Source organism: Bicyclus anynana, chromosome 14 (genome assembly GCF_947172395.1).
Source record: "Bicyclus anynana chromosome 14, ilBicAnyn1.1, whole genome shotgun sequence".
Taxonomy (NCBI): Eukaryota; Metazoa; Arthropoda; class Insecta; order Lepidoptera; family Nymphalidae; genus Bicyclus; species Bicyclus anynana.
The window spans coordinates 3,891,087-3,908,612 of NC_069096.1; the positions used below are offsets into that span (position 1 = coordinate 3,891,087).

General features: G+C 35.1%; 2 protein-coding genes across 2 annotated transcripts in view; one reads left to right on the forward strand and one right to left on the reverse strand.

Annotated features, from left to right (window-relative positions):
* LOC112048204 (uncharacterized) overlaps positions 1-17,526 on the forward strand; it is a 231,820-nt gene that overhangs the window by 9,750 nt on the left and 204,544 nt on the right. The window lies entirely within an intron of this gene.
* Positions 3,447-8,904, reverse strand: LOC112047391 (uncharacterized). Its single transcript, XM_024084504.2, has 3 exons — positions 8,004-8,904; positions 6,889-7,122; positions 3,447-5,730 (listed from the first exon to the last, which is right to left on the reverse strand). Exons 1-3 carry the CDS (start codon positions 8,139-8,141, stop codon positions 3,805-3,807), a joined length of 2,298 nt encoding a protein of 765 aa, XP_023940272.2. The 5' UTR covers positions 8,142-8,904; the 3' UTR covers positions 3,447-3,804.

Below are 17,526 nucleotides of genomic sequence, written 5' to 3' on the forward strand. Positions count from 1 at the left end.
TCACAAAATAAAATAATTTAATAAATAATCGAATGAGATAGCAATAAAGTTAACAACCCAAATCGCAGGTATCAGAGATTGAGTTACGGATCCCTAAAAAGCTATTCGTGATCTCAAATTACCGGAGAGGAGGGCCTTTTATTTTTATACGTATTGATCGTCAGGTTCATTACTTTTTACCGGTCTTATACATTCAAGGCGGCTTAGATTTTTTGAAGACATCGAATAAAATAGTACATCGGTTCTAATTATTGGTGAAACATATTTTATTTATCAGACTTAGCATCTCCGTCTATTTGTTAAATATTTCGGGTATTGGATAGAAGCAGGCGTTGCGGAAGTTCATGATTAATAGATTTTAATAATTTATTTATTTGCTATTATTCGCGAAAAGCCGGCGAACCCATGCGACAACGTCACCCAGGTCCGACAAAATACTCTCTACGTACGTTTCACCCCGAAACCGGAGTATCCTCAGGAGATGTTGACTCTACAATGTGCAATTGCACATTGCATTCGGGGTCGTTGTTCACAATTTAGTTCTTGCGGAAAACGTATTGAATGTGGTTTAAGGTAATGCTGTAGCGGGTTCTTTTAATAAAAATAATATTGTTTTTTAAGGAGTAAGTGATTTGATCTTTGAAGTTGAAAGTGTGTCGAGAATTTAATAAAGTACTTAAATTAAAATTAAATAAATATTATCAATCAAAGGCGTCCTGACATAACATTTTAAAATGTTTAAGAAAAAAACGATTGCTGACACGGCAGGCGAGAAACGTGGAGTGTGGCCATGTCTTGAGTTAGGCCTCATGTTAAGCCGTCTACAGATATACCAACAATACGGTAATGTCCAACCACCACTACATTTATTACAATTAGTACTTATTACTATGATACTAGTGAAATAGTTTTTATTTTTTACTAGCGGACGCCCGCGATACCCCCTGATAGTTATTTGGAAATATATTTCATGCACATAATTGACCTCTCTACAGATTTATTATAAGTTTATATAAAACATGTCTAATTAATTATGACCGACATGTCAGTTGGTATAATGTAACTAGTTTCCTTCTGATATTAAGGTACTTAAGTATTTCACAAGCCGGTATATAAATATACCTACTTATGTAAATGTCTGCACACAGTTTCTTTATGTTGTTGATATTTTTAAATAATAAACTGATCGTCGAGTTTAATACGGTAGCTAATTTGTTGGCACATCTGTAGGCGCTTTATTTCATTCGATCTACATGTCATGAGATTTTGAAATTTTTGACAGCTGCACCACATTATTTATGTATTTATCGAGTCGATGCAAAACGCGGCGTCGGAGTCACGTCGCGCATAAAATTGACAGTGATCTCGATCTCACATTACCATTGAGATGTGTCCGTTAAGCGCAAAGCTGACAGTTCAACATTTCTGAAGCTTTATTACCATGCCGTGGCGAGGTGGCGACTTCTAATGTCCCATGGGTACCGCGGAATTCGTTTACTACATAATACATAATATTGCAATTTTCACATAAATTAAATTTTTTGACGGCCTCCGTAGCGCAGTGGTATGCGCGGTGGATTTAATGACAGAGGTCCTGGGTTCGATTCTCGGCTGGGCCGATTGAGGTTTTCTTAATTGGTCCAGGTCTAGCTGGTGGGAGGCTTCGGCCGTGGATAGTTACCACCCTACCGACAAAGACGTACCGCCAAGCGATCTAGCGTTCCGGTACGATGTCGTGTAGAAACCGATAGGAGCGTGGATTTTTATCCTCCTCCTAACAAGATAGCCCGCTTCCATCTTAGATTACATCATCACTTACCATCAGGTGAGATTGTAGTCACGGGCTAACTTGTAAAGAATAAAAAAAAAATTAAAATAAATTAAGACTAAGAATAGAAAGAATAATATAAAATCTAAATTTTAAATAAATAAAATAATTATAACAAATACACACCATCTAATTTTTCACTCATAGACAAGGTACCCATACAGACCTGGACCAATTAAGAAGATCTCAATCTGCCCAGCCGGGGATCGAACCCAGGACCTCCATTTTGTAAATCTACCGCGCATACCACTGCGCCACAGAGGCCGCCAAAAAATGTGCCATTCCAACCAATTATTATTAACATCACTTACTTATGCCACATTTACACTTACCATCTCATCGTGGTCAAAAGCCGCTGCATTAAATGTGCGCTCGCCTTTACATGATCGAGATTTGTCGGTTGTTTTTACGTTTTTCTCTCATTTTCCCATCACGACAGGTGCAGGTCACTTGTCACGTCGCACCGCGTCATGGCGGTCGAACAAGTGTGTCCATGGATCGCCTTTTAAGGACCTCCCTGTGAAATTGACTCGTTAATGGAGTATTTAAATGAATCTCCGCCTCTAGCGTAAGTTTCCTTGTTCAAATGTCGGGTTGTTTATATATTCTTGTTTAGTAAAAATAGAGAATTACTTACTACTGCTAATACAACGAGCAATTCTTATAACATTTGAAATGTCTAATCATAATTATTTATAATTTAGAAAAAAATACGCGTTTACATTAGTTAACCTTTTGTTATTTGCAAATAAAGAATTTTGAATTTTTTTGAATTTTGAATTTCGTCTTCGACTTTACTTATCGCAGTTTCCCAAAGAAAAGTGCATTAATAAAAAAATTTAAACTCAAATTTTGGCGTTTAATTTTTTTTTATTAACGCGTAAGTATTATTTAATAGGTTTTTAATACTCATAAGTCTAGCCCTTTATGAAATAATAAAAAAAATACAAAAAATATTAAAAAATAAATAAACGGGTTAAGCAATATTTTAAAAGATCATTGATTTTATTCATTTTATTACTAAAAAAAAAATTCTAATTTGCAACCGTATCTAAAGGACAATGGTCTACTTCCAAACAAATTTTTGCTGACATTTTTTTTAAGCGTCTATGAATGAAAAAAATATAAAATGATAGATAATTATTTTCTTAACAATTTATTCTTAAGGTTTAGTATTATGTTGAGTCTGGAATTCAAGATATTTATGTTTGAAGTTTAAGAGGTTATGTTTTGTCAGCAACGAATTGTTACCTATTTTTTAAATAGAAGTCTTAATAATTATTCCATGATTATGAAGACGGGTATTTGGGTCCGATCAAAGAACATAAAAAGTAAGTTAGATCCCCATTTTTCTCATAGTGTACATTGATAATATACCTACTTTATAAAAATGTAGGTACCTTCCTAATTAAATCTAAAAGACAACGCGGAATTTAAATACAAAATCATTTTTTTACTAGCTGATGCAGCGCGGTTTCACTTGCTTGGTTCCCGTGGTTATTCGATAGCTCGATAAATGAGCTACCTAACACTGAGATAATTTAACAAATCCGACGAGTAGTTCCTAAGTTTAGCGCGTTCAATCAAACAAACAAGAAAACTCTTCAGCTTTATAATATTAAGTATAGATTATTATTAAACAGAGCTATTCATTAGGTCCTTATCTCTTTTTAAGACTCAGAATGCACAATACTTCCATTTTTAAAATGTTGGTTCTACCTAAATGTGCATACTTTAGCTATACCTACTTACCAACAAATTATAGATTAATAGCAAACGCCTGTAACTTCCTTACATCTGATTTTGACGAAACATGGTCCAAAAGTTGATATTTTACCAGGCTTTGCTTACTCTGGGTACCTCATGAAAATCTGTTGAATACGAAGTTCTACTCGTATATTTAGAATTCAGATGCTTCTTTTATTTATGGAAATAAAAGTTGGGTAAAAAAATTAAACAACATGTTTTTTAATTATTTAATCTTTATCATCCCTTAATACAATTTCATCAAGGAAACCTGCCGGTGCTGTAATATTTTCTTGACGTCTGGCCCATCCTAGATACCATATAAGTGTCATTGTATGCGCGCAACATCCAACAGTGCGTTTTCCTACTAAACAACTACAATAATATTCTTTAATACCACCTCGACCGTTAACATTATTTTCTATGATAATGTATACATAGTATTGTCTTCTAGACACATGGCGTGACTTTATTTTGCCTCTGATCAAGGTGGTGTCATCGCTGCCTCTAAGATTGTATTCAGATGGCAATCGCTCACTGCATACTTCGATTCGATATCCGCCATGGAAACGTATGTGCTCACCATAATACGACCGAGCTTGTCGTATTTGGTACGTTCCCAGGGCGACTAAAATCAAATCTCTGTATTCTAATTCTGGGAAGCTTATATTGTTTCTGTCTGCTGTAATATTTATGAAGTTCGAGGATCTTCTGTTCATATTTAAAGCCTCGACCATTATAGCCAGATTATTTTCTAATAACATATTTTGTCTAATTATTGTAATTATTTCACTAGCATATTCATTGTCACGCAGGCGAACACCAAACTTGTTAATCAAAGCTGCTGCTATTTGGAAGTTTTGCATCATGTGGGGAAGTGATCTATGGAAATATTCTTGACGTAATAATTTGTAATCTCTTTTAAAATATCCATTGACCACTTCCACCACCCATCTGCAAATGGTAACACAGCGGCTTCGATTAGCTTGAGCTGTTGTTAACTGGTGCTCGCCCTCCAACAATGATTCTGGCATGAATGGTCTGTAGCCACATCCTTCCAGCAGACTAATGATATCTCTAAAGCCCCTATCTAGTATGAAAGCGTCGTCGTTTCTAAAATACAATCTTAGGGCAGAATTTTCATTATTAAATAAATTATTCATTATAACAGCATCTGAAGTAGTCGCTTTATAAGGGCCAAAACAATCAAGAATATATCCATCACTGGCTACTATTAAAAAGGGTTTAAGGAGATTCCTATATTTATGGGTTGAATAAGTTTCTTTTGGAAACTTATAGTTTGCACTTTTATTTATATATATGTATGTACCATCACAAATTACAATGGCATTATTGTCACTTGCAAATAGCCCCTTGGGGATTATTAAATTATGTTGTATTAATTCATCACGCGTCATATGAGATATACCAAGATGTCTGTCAACAAAATCTTGGCACAAAATCTCCCTTATTCTGTCCATTAATTTTTCTAATGTCCTACGTGGAACTTGAACTAATGTCGAAATTCTTTCATCCGAATCCCCTGTTCTCATCTTCATTAATAATGAAGCCAGACCTACACTGCCTTTACGCAGTTCAGCTATGCGTGGGACTTCATTTATTAAAATATTGAATTTTTCTTTAGATAATCCTATCCAATATTCAAAGACACGTTCATCCATATTTTCTAAATCATCAAAATCTAGAGTGGGGCTGAATGCATTTACAAAAGAAAATACATGTTGTATTTGTTCAACTGTGAATGTCTCAATACTGTTTTCGCACTCAAATAAAGTGTCCCAGGAATTACTAGTCAAATGTTGATCACAAATACGAGCCAATTTTGGCAAATAATACTTATGGTTATGCAGAACTGTGGCTCGTAACTTGTCTGATATGTTATGAAAACTGTTGCTGTTGCAATTTGGAAACACACAAGAATGTGTGGAGTTGGGTGCTCGTCTGTAATCAGGCAATGTTACTCTTTGTATTGGCTCCTGTTCTGTTGTTTGCTGTGGTTCTGATGAAGGCGACTGCTGGTTTGGTTCTGGTTGAGCATCCATTTGAGGTCTAATTTGGTCAAGACGATTCATACGTAGAACTTCTCTTTTAGTGCGTAACCAGCAAGCATGGCATACACGATCTGATGAAGATATCTGAAATACAGACTGACAGATAAATCATCATGTCTAAACACTGAATCTAAACACTGTCATTTCTACAGAATTACTTTTATGATTACTGTACATTATCTATATATATAAAAATGAATTGCTGTTCGTTAGTCTCGCTAAAACTCGAGAACGGCTGAACGGATTTATTTTATCTTGGTCTTCAAATGTTCGTGGAGGTATAGGGAAGGTTTAAAAGGTGAGAAAAATTAGAATAATTGCCGGGAAAACCATAAAAACAACCCTTTTCTATTTCCCATACAAACGTTTAAGAGTCAAGGGGTAGGGTATGGTAGGGGTAGAGTAGTGTAGAGTAGGGATAGGTAAGAAGTGCACATAAGTCAAAGCGAAGCTTGACCAGGTCCACTAGTTTTTTAATAAATATTGTGTAATGTTACCAATTTGTCAACATTTTGTTTTGGTAAGTACTGATTATCTTATTTCTGCTTATATTATGAATTTATACTATTTTATTTCAATTAACTGCCTCATTGGGTCAATGGTTATCCTATGTAGCTATGACCACTAGGCACTAAGTTTAAAACTTGGGTTGGGTTATGAAATATTGAGCAATTCTTTCTCTGGATAAATTGTCAGCGAGCACATGGAAATCAAGTGGTTTGTCACCCTCTGAGAACATGTTTAGTTGGCCTCAGTCTGAAATATCTGTATAGAATCTAAATCCTTATCTGACATTACTAATGTAAAGATAAGGATTTAGGATTTAGGAAGCCAATCAACCCCTATTCAAGCGGCAAGGGTGGGTGCAACATATTTCTACTTCTAGAGGCAGGAGTGCCTGACCCCGTAGTGGCCTGTTAAATAGACTGATAACAATGTTGATGATGATGATCATGACAGTTCTGATTGGTTACTTGAAAGTATTATACAAATTGTTAGACAGTGAAAGTCTATTCTGATATACTCGTAACCATGACAGCGGTTCATGTTCACTGTAAGTGACGTTAGAATTCTTCTTGAGTTTGTCTTTTTGAAAATATACTATGCAAAGGTAGATTGTTTGAACAGAATGGACTTTAATAACATGTTATTTTATTGTTGTATTATATTATTTGATAGTATGAGTACAAAAAAACTTAGATGTTGCTACTAAAATAAATAAACAAAAACATATTTACAAACCTCTCGTGGCGCCACTTTGCTTTCTATAACATTTATTATAGATTGCTGCATTTCTGTAGGGTTTTCTTTTACAAGTTTGTCACTCTGTCTTTGCAGTATTGAACAGCCACATAAAAGGCACACATTTGTATGACCTCTGGTACTTGGTCCAGCTCCTTCACTTTGCAAGTTGGCATTTACTGCAGCCATTGCAAGATCTCTACATGCTTCACACACATAGTCATCTTCTAAAATCTAAAACAAAACCAAAACAATGTTTTTATTATAGGTTTATTGCTGATTCTTAATATTTTCAACCAAACAATATAGGTCGTTGACAATTTCAACTGATCAACTGACAACCATATTGGGGTACACACACATATATTGGTACCCGGTGCATCAGTAAGGAGGGACAGATATTTAAATTGATTTTAGCTTAAGTATTAGTATTTCGTATCTCGCACTAATATAGACATAAATTATTATATACTACTACCATTGACCACTATATGGGTCAATGGCCTGATATATATAAACATATTTTTATTTTATTTATAATATTAAAATAATTTGAAGTTGCCAACAGTTGTAGTTCATGATAGGAAAAAAATCAAGACTAAGTGATTTTGTTTGATTGTTAAAATCTTTTTATATAATCCAGATTCATTAAGAATATAAGCTAGAAATAGAAAACCTACCATAACACAATGTTGTTGCGTATATGACTTTCTAATGACATTGAATGGATGCTTATTTTCAGTTTATGCTATATTAAAATGCATCAACATATAATAGGTAATGTAGTATGATTTTCAAAAAAAAAAAAAAGAAAAAACATACATACAGTCGAACGTAGAACCTCCTCCTTTTTGGAAGTCGGTTAAAAATACAAGTTTTAAAAAGTCATATAAGTAATTAAAGAATACTAGCATAATTTTTACTATGCTAAAGACTAATGAGACGTGGATCGCTTGTAAACAAACAATTTAAAAATTGTCCCGGCGGCCCGGCCTATTCCATTGTTGGTCTGCGCATTACACGAGTCGGATGACTGTGGTTAGGCTGTGTTTAAACACACCAAAGATATCACTCTATCATAAAATATAATATGTAAACCAGTAAGTAATACTTACAATTTGAGGATATACCCAGCTGCAGATTAGAGCAGTGACTCTTGAATCGAGTGCCAATGCGGGATATCGGCGCATTTTATTGACGCATATGTTGCAATTCACACACATGATACGTGTAGGTCCTACACGGCTTCCCATCGTGGTAAACAATCGGTGCACAACAAAATCCAAAGTATTAAGCAGATACGTAGTCCAAGAATCACAGCTAAATGTCGTCGTAAAATGCAGAAAGTCGGAATCCTTTGGCAAACACAAGTCAGTAGTTAAGCGGGAGAATCGGTGTCCATAAACAGAAGCGGTCGTTAAAAAAGATACAGGTACGGAAAATCAATGATATCACAAAAATACAACAAGACGCATACGCAAGCAATGAAAATACGAGGTGATGTGACAAACTGACAATGACAACTGACAGTTCACAGTTGAATTGTTAGTGATAGTGCATGACTTGTCATAGGAACACGTAAAAGTATCGATACTTTATAGTACTTTTGTAATCGATAATTTTCAGGAAATAACTTACTTTTAACTTTATTGTAAATCATGTCGAACATACTTAAACAATAAATACGTTTGAAAACACTTGTTTGATTATTGTTATTTTTTTTTAAGAATATTTGCCATATCTTTTTATAATATGACCAATATTCCCATTCCCTCCAACTAGTCGGGGAAAAACTGTGCTAGGAGTGGGTACGACAATAGAGAAACGGGGTGAGGATCGAACCACCAACTCTCGGTGATGAGTCCGCTCTTACCGTTGACCTATTGCGGCTTTTAAAATGTACCATGCGGCTTACTGTTAATAATAATTAATATGTTTGACTATTACATTTTGTTTATTTTATTCGTAAAATGTAAAATACCGCCAAATATGAGTGAACTTTAGCAGTATTTTGTCATAAATAGAAATAAGTAATTTATACTATATTATTGAAAATCAAAATATTGATTTTCAAACTAGTATGTATGTAGTATTGATACTTCAAAATAATTATATTCATTTGTCAAAAATATTAGTTATATTGAATCTAGGGTTAAGGAATTCCTTAACTCTAGATTCATATAAACTAATATTATACCACATCCAGATCACAAGTCCTGGACTCTGACCCTGCTCGGAGTTATTTTCTCTACCACGCGATGGACCCGGTACCCGCACGGTGGATCCATGGATTTCTAAGATATTAGTCTCTTGTTCTACTGAAATTAAACTGATGTCATTGATAATATGTAGTTCACTGACGACACTTCATTCGATTCGATACTGCCTTTTCGATACCGTGCGCGTCCCTAGCTGTCCGATAGATGTAATCTTGGTATGATTAGTGTGGTTGCCATACTCAATTATTAAAATGTAATTGATGTGATAATATTTTAGTTTATGGGGATAATTAGACCTTGTGCACTGTTTGAAAAAATTAAATAAATTATTTTATACAAACTGTAATAGTTTACATTAGCAGACGCTTACGGATTCCATCAACAAACACCAGACCATTGTTCTTTATTTTGAACTTAGATCATGCTTTTGCAATAACCAGATTCCGAAAGCTACTAAATATAGGTTATTGGATTAATTATGTCCTAAACTGCCTTATTGTAGTGTTGTTTAGTTACAAATGTCTAGCTTAAGGGCACTATTAAAATTCACTTTCAGTTTAAGTTGACTCTAAAGCTCTTGTTAGGCGTAACTCATGAACTTTATCTTACTTCGATATCGATACTATAGGTACCATTGTTGTTAATCTGGGTTATGTAGAGCAATTTTGGGTTAAACATTCGGATCCATAGCCTCTATATGTATAAGAATATTGTTTTTCTACTCCCATTTCGTAATCTACTTAATATAAAACCTCAAACCGTATCACGAAGATATTCATTGCTGCAGGTCGTTTGAATATGTTCATTACCAACGGGTTAACCGTGCTATAATGATATTTTTTTTAATTTTTCAATAGTTTCATAACATTGGATACAAAAATTCAGGGTTCCTTATATGAGACAAAATCTAGCAGGCCATTGCCCAACACTAATTATATATTATTTAGCAAGTTTTCTTAAATTCTTTCATTTCTTTTATCATGGTCGTAAAAACAGTATTGTATGCCATTGAACTTAATTAGCACTTGTGGCACTCGTGTTACAATAGCCTATAAATATGCATTACGTGACAGTGGCATAAATAACTATTACGTGCTTCCTCCCATAGCCGCTATGATCCAAACCCCAACTTGCCTATCGTACTTACCTATGGTAAGAGCACTGCATACCAATCTTTCAGCTTTTACATGATAAATTAATGAAATGAAAAAGGGATGGTCAACTGACACTCACTATTATAATAAAATTGAAGGTTTTGAAAAACCCCTAAGGTCTTGAAATTATTCTTCTTTCAGCGCACTTTCATTTGAGACCCCACTCGGGTATATTTGCAGACATTCGATCATTCTTTCCCACTATCACCCCCCTCAACCTTTCATCAAACATATTGTCTAAGAACACTCGCACAGCGAATCGCTTCATAGACACGTCAAACTTCTAAAACCCCTCTTAAAAACCCCCCGTTAAAAAAAAAATCTTCCGTGTTTCTATCGGTGTTTTTTAGGTTCTCACAGTAATAAGTGTACCTCAGTATTAACCACCAGTTGCGTTAGTTCCGAATACCTTTTGTACTTTACAATTAGTTTCGGCTGCAGGTGGACGACAAGTGGATAAACTGAAGTCACGAGTGTTAACTGAACTGTGGATCGATTCTTTAAGGATCTTTTTATAGCTCTACAGCGTGAGTTTCTAATTCATCTCTTTTTTATAGTCAATCAGTAATCGGAAAAAGCAATGACCCACCTGTGGTGCGTCTTTCGAAAAATTTTGTCAAGACAATCGTGCCACTTGTAAAATCCCACAGTGTTTTTTTTTATTCATTACAAGTTAGCCCTTGACTACAATCTCACCTGATGGTAAGTGATGATGTAATCTAAGATGGAAGCGGGTTAACTTGTTAGGCGGAGGATGATAATCCACACTCCTTTCGGTTTCTACACGACATCGTACCGGAACGCTAAATCGCTTGACGGTACGTCTTTGTCGGTAGGGTGGTAACTAGCCACGGCCGAAGCCTCCCACCAGCTAAAAAGCTAAAGTGTACAATGTTCACTATAGTCTGGCAAGTTAGTTGGTAACACTCCTATGATATGCGGACGAAAGACTGCGTAAGTGTGAAATTGTGCGTGTGGGGAAGTGACGTCCATCAGTCGTGGGTTTTTCATTCATCGCTACACGTTCCCCGCCCTATAGTGTTATGAAGGACGTTGCTAAGCTACAGTAAATAATTAATCATCATCATCATCATTATCAACCCATATTCGGCTCACTGCTGAGCTCGTGTCTCCTCTCAGAATGAGAGGGGTTAGACCATTAGTCCACCACGCTGGCCCAATGCGGATTGGCAGACTTCACACACGCAGAGAATTAAGAAAATTCTCTGGTGTGCAGGTTTCCTCACGATGTTTTTCCTTCACCGTTTGAGACACGTGATATTTAATTTCCTAAAATGCACACAACTGAAAAGTTGGTAGTGCATGCTCCGGGCCGGATTAGAACCCACGCTCTCCGGAATCGGAGGCAGAGGTCATATCCACTGGGCTATCACGTCTCTAAATAATTAATGACAAAGGAGAAACAATTCAGCCTGTAAAAACATTTTGCATTGACACTTTTTTGTAGTAAAGCTACTATTACACATGCTCATTTCAAGCATGAAAGCATGCTACTATTGAGCAGTTGCTACTTATTAGCATGTGTATCACAATAATGAGCATGCTTTATTCATGCATATTTATCTGACTGCAAAGTCAAAAGTGGAATTAAAAAATATTCTTAAATACTAACCTGTAGTTAAGCTACATTTTATTTGCAATTGATATTAAAGCATTTCCAAAACCAATATTGCCCCAATTAAATCCATTATTATAAAAATGACATTATATTTTAAAGACCCAGTTACAAGACATATTATTATAATACTTTAAATTAAAATATCTTTGGTAAGTAAGTACAACGTTAATGTAGATCAATAATCCCAGTAGCGGTTTTTTAAAAGCTTGTTAATTTAAGTTTAAAAGTATATTAAGAAAAGCCTTAAATAAAAACAGTATAAAAACTGCATACTGCAAGAAAAAATGATTTCCTGTCACCACTGTTTCCTTAGTACGAGATTGTTAAGATACGGTTATAGTTTTCGAATATGGACCGTAAGGATTTAATAAACTTAGGGTCCATCATTAAAAGTCGTGTATTTTTGTGTGGGTTTTAGTTAAAGCCAATCGGAGGGACGAGTTTTAAGATTTTTCTAAGGTTTTTTTAAGACGGATAGTACTGGACTGGACTCAAGTATTTTAATTAATTTATAAAATTGAGGCCACTGTCTTCATAATAGTCTTGACGTTACCAGTAAAATATTTTAGTCCATTTGATCTAATGTAAAGCCTCAATAGCTCAGTGGTAAAGGGGTTGTGGTTTGATTCCTGTCTGCTGGACTATTGTCGTACCCACTATCGTAATATAGTCTTTCCCGACTAGTTGAAGGCGAAAATGTTGGTAAATGTTCTTTAAAAAAATGTAGGTAACTTTATTAATTTAATGCAGGTCTATTTATCTTTTTAAAATCATAATGTTTTGATACACAACGGTCAAAGCTGTCGAAATGTGCTCCTCGTGCTAAGGGCGTGTACAGGTTTTGTCACTCGATACGTGTTCCACGTTGTGATGGGTGAAGCCTTCGTTACAATCACTCTTGACCGCCATGTTTTATACTTTTTACACAACACTGCTCGAATTTCGTGTGCTCTTTGAACTGGTTTAATTGAAACTGCATAAGGCTCCGACTACACTAATCGGGCTTCCGGTTTACACATACCCGGTTTTTTTAAAAAATATTCGAACCATAGATAACATACCTGTCGATAGCGATATTTATACTGTTGGATAAGTTACATGCCTATAATATCACTGCATATAGCGGGTACACCACTACCACCCTGGGCGCACCCATGCACAATTTTGTTTTTACTTACATTTCACTACATTTATAGGACTTCTGACGACTTTCTGACGTCTGGCAAAGATAAGTAAAATATTTTAATAGAAAGCACAACTCTTTCAAACTGGTATTACTAATAATTTTGGGCTCAAATATGATGCTGATGATAAATTTCAAGAATAATTGTTTATACATTTAGGTTAGAATGACGTCGTCGCTTCATGACGTCGTTATATTTGTATGGGCATTCAAACATAATTACAAATATTTTTGTTATTTGCGCATTTATGTTTATACTTCATAATTATAATGAAAAATGTCGCATTGAATGTAAGGAAGCTGCAAATGCATGAATATTCATCTAATTCTGTTGAAATATCTATAATATATTCTGCAATTTTATTATGTTATTTAATTTACAATATGTAATCACAAGTTTATCATTGTCGAGATGTTTGTAAAAATAAATAAGGTTATAAAATTTCAGAATGAATTAAAGATATTTTAACATTTTCAGCTTCCTTACATTCAATGCGACATCTTTGTTTTTATGTATTAACTAGCGGACCCGGTCAAGCTTCGCTTTGACTCATTCCCTACCCCTATCCACTCTACACCTACACTACCCTACCTCACCCCCCCTCCACAACTCCCAATTTTCTTTCCTAAATGCCCCCTTGTTGGTAGTACACTACTCAGCAATGAGCTCTGTGAGTCTATCTGGAAAGGGAAATACGGGGTACAACTGTGAGGCATCGGCTGTTGATAAATATATCACCCCTATTTACCCACCCCTAGGGTAGAATTTTTTTATCAAATAATCTAACATTGAAGCCCTATATAACATAAAACGAATTATTAATAAAACCAGACCGCTCAGTAAAGAGCTACGCGTGTTCATCATTCAGTTAAAAAAAAGCACACGTTGAATTGATAACATTCTCTCCGTTTTTCGTCTATTGTCTATTGAAAAGTGTATTGTGCTTTTGACGAACACGAACCGGACGGACACCGTAAGCTTCGCTTCGTGTAGTCGCGCCTTAATTGGAACGGTGTTAATACAGATCGCGTGTTCCGGATCAGTGCTTTATGTTCTATTTTATTTTATTACTCGTTGAATTCTTCGAGAAATTTTCGAATGCTTAAATTTGTAATTATTAAAAAAAAAAATTATAAATTGCTGAACATGAGATCTTTTTATGAAACGTATTTTATTGTTTTTCTCGAAAGTTCTTGTCTGACAAAATCAAGGGATCATATACAGAAGGCACTTGAGACGCGTTTTGTGAGGAGGTTCCTCACTCTGGAGCTCTGGCCGCCGGTTGCTTGGGCACTCAAAAGTCCAACAGCGGGAGGGTTTAATTTTTTTATACTGTTTTGTATTTTATTAAGATTGCATTTCTTTTTAAAAAGACTGATAAATAAATAAGTGAAAAACATAAATTGTGTGCCATCTAAAAATAAAAAGCATAAAACAATAAATTTCTCCGCAGATCACAATCTGGTTCGTGGAATATTAATGATAACATTATTTTTATTAGCCTTTCTTGTTCTAATGCAGAATTGTTTGTTGATTCTTTGATATTTACTTAAATCTATACTCGCTTTGTGTTTTATTTATAACCTACTTTATTGTGAGAGAGCTCATTTGTATTTTTGCCGTAGGGCACAGTCTTATACGAGGCTTTACCTATACCTTAGATTGACGAACACAAATAAGTGACGGCAGCATACATACCTACCCTATGAGAAAAGCAAAGCTCGACTTAACAAAGGATGGAGACTATTTCCGTCAATCATTTGTGTAATAATTTGTTTCAAGGAAAAAATAACCGCCTACATGTTATATACTAATAACCTTTAATGAACAACAATATGTATTAAGGAGAAATACATGCACGATTCCAAAAATTAAAACTGAACGCGGGTATCTTGAAATTCTTAAATAAGCCTCAATAGCTCAATTCTTAAGGGGTCGATCTCATCAGAACCGTGATAGCCTAGTGGATATGACCTCTGCCTCCGATTCTGGAGGGCGTAGATTTGAATCCGGTCCGGGGCTTGCACTTCCAACGTTTCAGTTATGTGCATATTAAGAAATTGAATATCATGTGTCTTAAATGATGAAGTAAAAACATCGTGAACAAACCTACATACCTGAGAATTTTCTTAATTCTCTACGTGTGTGAAGTCTGGCAATCTGCATTGGGTCAGCGTGGTGGACTATTGACCTAACCCCTCTCATTCTGAGAGGAGATTCGTAATCAGTAGTGAGCCGACTATGGGTTGATGACGAACGATCTCATCACTGAGAGGTATTGGTTCGATCCCCGCCAGCTGGACTATTGTTGTACCCACTCCTAACGCAGTATTTTCCGACTAATTGAAGGAAAATAGGAATATTAGTCATATTAAAAAAATTGTAATATGTTTTCACGTCCTGTTATGTGTTATCATTGATATGTATAAATGATAATGTATACGAAAGCCACTCTTGCGCGGCTACTCTGATTTTTTGCACTGATATGTGGAGCAAACCGCTTCCACAGAGACCGGCCTTTGACCATACGATTGTAGGGTCACCATCAAAAAAGTTTTTGGTATTTATTGTTTTTTTTTAATGTGTTAAATTAAAAAAATATTTACTAAATGTCGCTGCATACAGAATGGGGTTAGGACCTAGACGAGGAGGCAACGAGCCGTAATGTTACAAGTATTTAAACACCGTCACACGTTGCCGTCCCGTCCCTGCCCTGTGACGTATTCACTCTTGTGTGTATATATACTACTAACGCCATCAAAAACAACACTTGTAAAATATAGCAATTCTCGTAACTCAGTTGCTCTACCGTAAAAAGTTGTGAGATCCATGTATTACCATGTCGGTTACTTTATCCAGTACGTATAATTATGGGATCTTCTGTCTCAAGTTATTACGTATTTAGCTAATATCAGTGACCATTTCACTATTAATAAGCTTTTATATTTTAAATAATTATAAATTGACTTTTGTTTTGCTAGACCATACCTATTATTTGTAGCCAAAATAACTAACCATGTATATATAGGCCAGTTTGATTATTACAAGTAACCTAAGATTACAAGCGCTTTAGGAACAAATTCTGGAAGCCACATTCAAATGAGACCAATTTAAGTAATAATTATAAAACGCATGGTCTTCCTAATCAACTTACACGTACCACGAATGGTAAGTAACTTGCGAGCCGGCGATGACCTAAGGTCATGAAAAACTGGAGCGAAAGTAAAAATCTCGAGTGAGTGGCGGAACTGATACAAATCGAAGGTTGTAAAGATCCAAAAATGGATGGAAACGCGCATTACTACTTGTGCGCGTAAGTTGCGTCAGTTCCCCCGTTCCAACGGCCAAGGCCCCATAACAAAATAATTATGCTTAAATGTATAATTTAATGCATGATCCAATTAATTAAAACTGGAGCACTGCGTTCGGCTCAATATTTTTTCGCAAAATTATCGCCGCCATTTTCGGTTTCGAAGTTTCCGATTTGTAATGAGCCGTGACGTGCCTTTATATTGTACGACACGATAACTGTATCAGACATAAAGTATTTTTTTTGGTGTTTTCGAGTAACTGACAAATTGCAAGCGTCACAATTTAACGATTATTTAATCGGATCTGTGTACAAATCAGTGGCGTGCACAAGGTTTTTAACTAGGGTATGCATTACACGTACAAATTGTACAAAATGGAAAATTCCATGTTTAATAATAAGAAAATTTCTTACCCTCTGAGTAGGCAGTGCATTTTTACATCTATGAAGTGAACGCCACTGGTACAAATGTATATATTTCTCAGGTTTTCTTAAGTACAAGAGCATAGGATAATCTAAGGATGTTTATTACGAATAATGGCTAATCTTCTATATATAGATGTACATATACTTATTTGCTAGTATATATATTTATAGTTTTGCTTTAACATATGGCTAAGTATTAAGTTAATAGTTTAGAGATTCTATAACTCGAATGTAGAATAGGAAATTCTAGTGGAAAGATCAACCAATATGAAAGGATTTCTTAATTTATTTGTACCTATAAATCTACTCGTAAAAAAGTCAGCTTTAAGACCGCCTTTGCGCATTTTACTTTTATTTTGTATTTTCTTGCGTGCAATAAAAACTACATTTATCATCTAATAAAAACCATGTTATAATAACGACAAAAATTCATAGATATTAAATTATTTAGTTATTAAACATTTCAAAATATCGTATTGGTTTCATCATCGGATCGGTTGGTAAAAGGAAGATGTTGTTATATTTTATACAGCTTTTAAAAAGCCTTCATACAGGTCTCGTTATGTTGAATAATGAAAGTTTTTTTTGAAATGACAATTAAAGGATCTCGGTAGAACAAATGAAGGTAGTGGGTGGTCATTTGATGTCATATTTATTAAGATAGCGAAAGCTCGCTACTTTATTCTCATCCCACATAATATAAAGC